This window comes from Neopsephotus bourkii, unplaced genomic scaffold (genome assembly GCF_033783945.1).
Source record: "Neopsephotus bourkii isolate Nb327-2 ecotype Australia unplaced genomic scaffold, CSIRO-AGI_Nbou_v1 NB_1189, whole genome shotgun sequence".
In the NCBI taxonomy this organism is placed as follows: Eukaryota; Metazoa; Chordata; class Aves; order Psittaciformes; family Psittacidae; genus Neopsephotus; species Neopsephotus bourkii.
This window is the reverse complement of record NW_026901674.1, coordinates 1,179,865-1,185,864: the sequence shown is the minus strand read 5'-3', so window position 1 is coordinate 1,185,864 and position 6,000 is coordinate 1,179,865. Positions and strand designations below refer to the sequence as shown.

General features: G+C 53.7%; 1 protein-coding gene across 3 annotated transcripts in view; it reads right to left on the bottom strand.

Moving 5' to 3' along the window:
• Positions 1-298: 298 nt before the first annotated feature.
• Positions 299-6,000, bottom strand: part of FAM53B (family with sequence similarity 53 member B) — a 48,634-nt gene continuing 42,932 nt past the window's right edge. For all 3 annotated transcript variants that reach the window (XM_061364117.1, XM_061364118.1, XM_061364120.1), the window contains exon 5: positions 299-1,840. In XM_061364117.1, the coding sequence (XP_061220101.1) occupies positions 1,541-1,840 (300 nt within the window). In that variant the 3' untranslated portion in view covers positions 299-1,540. The remainder of the gene's footprint in view (positions 1,841-6,000) is intronic.

Below are 6,000 nucleotides of genomic sequence, written 5' to 3'. Positions count from 1 at the left end.
AGGGAGTGGATGTGGCCACTGCCATGAGCAAAACCTCTGCGGTGCCAGGACAGAGATAACAAAGAGCTGGTGGGTTCCACTGCGGTGGGAGATGCTACACATCCCAACCCACCATGGAAGAAAGTGCACTAATGTAACCAGGAATAAAACCTGTACCAGCGGCTCAGCCCTGTCTGGGTTACAGGCTCCTAAAACACTGCAAATGAGGGCACTGAACCCTATTTTAAGGGGGTGCTAAACTCCCTTTTAACATCGCATCTTCAATGCCTGTTGGTATCAAGGACTTTTCTCCTTCCTCGCTTTGCAGAGCTCAGGAACTAAATCCTGAGCACACGAGAACCTGCAAGAGATGTTGGAAGCCACTCGTACAGCTTCACTGGAGCTTCAAACAAACAGGAAACCAGAGCAAGAGGGAGGGAAACAAAAACCTATGCGTCCTTCTAAACCTGTTAGCAAGGGGACAGCTTATATTGACCAAAGAGAATTCATATGGTACAAACACAACAGTCACTTTATCTGTGCTTAGGAAAGGCACAGGGAGAGGAAAAGCTTTCAGTGCTGCTACCTGGGGTTTCAGCCTTTGGCCAGCTGACTTTGTCAAGTGAGCCCGTGCTGTGCCCCCCTTCACAGTGGGACAGAGCCACAAGCCAGGGCAGCAGCCGTGCCTCGGGTAGCAAAGAGGGCACAGCCGCTGTGAACGGGGGCACGGCCCAGCCCTGCTCCAAACTGGGTGCTGGGGAGGGTGGCACCGAGCCTGATCGGGGCTTTGTCACCAATGGGTCTGAGAGAGGGGGCTGGGAGGAAGAACAATAGGGAAGACTGGGAATATAGGGAAAAAAGGCATTTCAGCATCCTTGGGTTGCGCCCACCAAGCGTGGCTGCGGATGCTGCCCCGCACGAGGGCCAGGAGTCCCTTTAATTCCTTGTCAGGAAAAGGAAAATAAGGATAAAGAAGTAAAAATCCAGCTCTCACCAATATGAAATTTAAGCAAAACTCTTCACTTGTGATTTCCTCCTTATGGCACTGCTGGGGACGTGGGGTGCTGGGGCTGCACAGGATGGTGCAGAAGGAGCCGCAGCCTCCCCTGCAGCCAGCGCTTGGTTTGAAAACCTCAATATCCTGCTTTCCCCCCATTTTTCCAGTCCCACAGGTGGTGGTTTCTCCTTGTGCATCCCTTTAACAAGCACAGGGGAGTGTGGCCAGCCCCATCAGCTCCAACCCTGGGTTGGTAAACGCCATTTACTCACTAAAGGCAGGCTTTTGGCCATCCCCATGCCTGGTGTTCCCAGTTGGACAAGGCAGTTCCCAGTTGGACAAAGCAGTTCCCCACCCAGCTGAGCTCCGGCTACAGTAGTTACAGAGAATGTCAAGATTTACACACGCATGCACACAAATTGCTCTAAATACCTGATGAGTTTTGGCAAAGCTGCTTCGTCCCCTCCGGAGGGGAGCAGTGGCAGGACCCCACAGCCCCACTGTCGGCAGCAGGGAGCCCTGCCCGGCTCTGCTGACACCCGGGCGAGAGGACCCGCTCCCTCCTCAGTTGTTCTCTATCTGCTCGATGTCAAGCTCTCCATCCAGCTGGAAGAGGCTGTCGGTGCCGGTCCCAGCACCGCACCACGCTGCAGCATCCTCCTCCTCCTCACAGGACAGGTCGTCCCTGCTGGCCCGGTGCTCCTCGCCCCGCGAACGTGGCACCGGGGTGCAGGCGGGGGTCCTGCCCGGCATCACCTCCGGGGAGCAGGGGGCTGCAGGCCATGGATGTGGGGCTGGGATGCGGCGGGAGCCGTCCTCGGCCGCGGCGCTAAGGCAGGTGAGGCTGTTGAATGTCTGTCGGTTCTGGGAAGGGAAAGGGGAACAGGCAGGTGAGATGGTGAGAGGCTGTTCTGAGCTCTGCAACAACGTGAATGCCTCCAGCAACACCATTTATTACACTAGCAGAGAGGAACTCACAGTCACAGAATGGTTTGGGTTGGAACGGACCTTAAAGACCATCTGGTTCCAACATTCTTCCAGTTCAAAGCCATTCCCCTTGGCCTGTCCCTACAGGCCCTTGTCCCAAGCCCCTCTCCAGGTTTCCTGCAGCCCCTTTAGGCACTGGAGCTGCTCTAAGGTCTCCCCTTCAGGAGCCTTCTCCTCTCCAGGCTGCCCCAGCCCAGCTCTCTCAGCCTGGCTCCAGAGCAGAGCTGCTCCAGCCCTCACAGCATCTCCATGGCCTCCTCTGGCCTCACTCCAGCAGCTCCACGTCCCTCTTGTGCTGCTGCCCCAGAGCTGGATCAGGGCTGCAGGGGGGGTGTCCCCAGAGCACAGCAGAGGGGCAGGACCCCCTCCCTGAGCTGCTGCTCACGCTCTGGGGTGCAGCCCAGCACACGGGGGGGTTCTGGGCTCAAGCACACACTGAAGCCGGGTCATGGGGAGCTTCTCATTGACCAACACCCACAAATCCTTCTCCTCAGGGCTGCAAACTTGAGCCCCATTAAGTATCTGGAGCTCATGTGCTGCCAAACCCCCTGCTGTGGCTTGTGGCTCTCCTCCCTTACTAAAGACCACGCGTGGTGAGTTCTCTGTCCCTCACCTCTCCAACAACGAGGCTCCATGCATGGCTGCCTCGGCCAGAAACTTCACTTAGTTTATGCACTGCCACGACTGCAAGAGAGTTCCAGGCTCTGACAGCGCTGAGGAGCTTGCGGGCATGCGGAACCCTTGTCAGAGAGCACACAGCACCTCCCGAGGTGCCTCTGACCACAGGCAGGGCCTGCCTCTTACCAGGCTGGTTTTGACAGAGCAAACAAACCCCTTATTAGTGAGTGCCAATGGAAATAGCGCAGCCAAGCCACCGGTGTGTTTGCAGAGCGTGTGCTGGGAGCAGGAGGAGGCCGTGGGCATCTCAGCAGCTTGTGCAAGCCTCTCGCATGAGCCGGTTTGCAAGCGAGTGTCTGACGGTTCACTCACTTCATGTCCAGGCATGTCCCAGCCAAAGGGCCTGAAGGTGAACACAATAAACAACGGGGGGGAAGCAGCCCCCTCCATAGACGAACCTGTTCACCTGAGCTATGGCCACTAAAATCACAGCATTAAATACTGTGATAAGCACATGAGCATCAGCACTTCCCCCTCCTTACATTTCCCCTCCTGACATAGGATTTACATGCAGTAAGAAACAGGAAGCGTATCTGAAGGGTATCATGAAGTAATGAAGCTCTGGGTTAGGAGATTCCTTACTTTTAGAGATCACAATCTCAGGGTAGGCTTTTTTAGTGTCATAAAATCCTAGTACGCTTTGTGTTGGAAGGGACCTTACTATAGGTTAGAGAGATGTTGTTAAAGTAACAGGGATGTTGGGTTGCCTGTGGATGGCAGGAGGGTGTAGGAGAGCTCTTTGGGTCTCCTGCACTCATTTACCCAGGGGAAGGCAAACCTTACTGCTGTTTCCATCACACCTTATCTCCAAGAGCCTGGGCCAGCCTGAAGCTGCAGTAGCCAGAACGTGGGTACCCAACAGAGCATCGCTCCATGGAGTGACATTGCTGCTGCCTGCATCTGCTCCAGCACAACTCAGGACCAAATGGGCAGCAGCCTGAAGACACAGCCTTACTCCAAACATTCCCAGCAATGTTCCTGGGCAATTTATGCACATCTGCTTAAGGGCTTTTTTTGCTTTCAAATCCAGGTAAGCTGGGACTAACTCCATCGAAATAACTCACCCCAGGCTGTGAATGAGGCAGAATCACCCATTTACATCCTCCCTGAGGGATGCAGGTCAAAGCTCCTCCTACTTCACACTCTTAAGAAATCAGAGGTACTTGTGATGAATTCACACCCACTGACCACATGTCACCAAGAGGCTTCAGACACTAAATGACACACTATGGTGAAATGAGTCCTCGCAGGAGATGATACAGAAGCTGCTGTAACTGAAAGGAGAAGTTCTTGGTGCCCAAGGAGGAGTTGTCCATTGCCCAAGCTGGTGGGGATACGTTTCCCATGGCCTTTAGTCCCTGAAACCTTCCAAAAGCCCATAACCCACAAGCCCACGTGAAAAGAACAGGCATTTGTCCTTTACAAAAGCAACTGCCCCTACGTCATCCTGTTAAACACAAGCCCTGCCTCTCCACGCCGCCTGTCTTCCAGGTGCTGAACGCCTAACAGCTTCCAGCAGAGATCTGCACATTGTGGTTAATGGACAACCTGTAATTACCACTGCAGCCGGAGAAGGCCTGAGGACATAGCAGAAGCATTTTCTAAGTGCTCAGAAAACATCTGCAAGCCCATTTCCAACAGTGACTGAGGCCCTTGAAAGCCCAAGCCTCCTGAAAGTCAACAGCCCTCTCAGAAGTGCAAATCCCTTCTACAAACAGAACTCTGGCACTTCTGAGAACCTTCATTTTCCTCCTGCTAATGGAGCTCATCTCCCAGCCCCGGTGCCTCCCTGGGCTTGGTACCCAGGCACGGGCATGCCAGGATGCTCCACAGCACTTCAGAGAAGGAGACAGGTGATGTCCATAATGACGAATGAAGGAGGATGCAACCGAGAGACTAACCCAGGCTCACGGCACGCTCTTCCCATCCAAGCAGAAAGTGTTTCCAAGCTTGGACACGTCTTGGAGAACAGCCATGAAGGTACTTGACTTCCAGGGATATTTTGCATTTTATTGGACTTTGGCAAGATAACTAAGCCAGCATTTTCCCTGCTCAAATCCACACATGCTGCAACCCAGTATCATCCACATGCAGCCCTGAGTCACAGAATCATTAGGGTTGGAAGGGACCTTTGGGGATCATCTAGTCCAAGGTAGTGCTTTTACCTTCCCTTGAAAGAGGATGGGAAAACCCTTCTGCTGGTCCCATTGCTCCCAGTGCTGCAGCTCCCAGAGGAAGGCCACGTGCGGAGCCGCTCCCTGTGACGCAGGTCTGAGGGTGATCAGCTCGGAAAGCAAGTTTCCACAGGCACTGGCTGTGGCAAGATCCCATGGCTCACCTTCCCGGTGTGGGGAACTGCAGTGGGGCATGGATGAACGCACTGGGGAATGGTACCTGCAAGATGTGATAACCTGCACTACCATTGCCTGTGCTGGCTGTGGATGAGCCACTGCCATCAATGCAGTGCCTGTTCTCAACCCATCAGGAGTATTTTACTCACATTCTGATTTATTGGGTGAACCCAGCGTGTTCTGCAGTGCTGAGCTGCAAAACTGGGCAGTCGAGTCCTCCATTGAGATGAGCCAAAAAGCAGTTTGGGTGGCACAATGTGGTCCTTGTTCTCCCATGGACAAGGCAGCCCTGGACCCCTCAAAGCCTCTCCATAACCTTGTCCCTCAGTGCCAGACCAACAGATACCAGGGTATTGGGCATCTCAAATGCTGCTGGTCTCAAGGAAACTGTGGGAATGCAGACACCATCATGGATCTGACCCACGGAGCAGTGGCCAGATAGCTTCTGGCCATCCTGACCTCACCCAGCGAGCATCTGTCAGGTACCTTCCACTCAAAACACCTTTACTCACACCCACAATAACCCATTTAGGACCACGTGAGGTGCTGTTTTTCCTTCCCTAGCTCTCCCCAAAGCTTCATGGATGATTCCTCAGGGAAGGGAATAAAATGGGATGATGCTAAAGCAACCACCTGAAAAATCATCTATACATACAAATAAGAAACCCTTGGCCACTTGGGATAAGACACAGGGCTGTCAGACGACCTCTAGAACAAAGCCCTTCTTGAATGGTGGTGACCAAGCTTAGAGTACATCTCCTTCCTTCAGTGATGCTCCACACTGTGCAGGGACCCCAGTTAAAATGCAGGAAGTCTGCAGGAGCTCATTCACCCCCACATCCATCCTTTTGCTCCCTTTGAGCATGTGTCCCCCTTGGGGACAGGGTCTGGATGCTGGCAGCCCTAACAGCAAGTGAACCGAAGAACTCAGCAACGTGTATGACAACTCATCCCCAGCGGTGAGCTGTTCCCTGATCCCCATCCCTGCGGACACAGCGCATGTGTTGG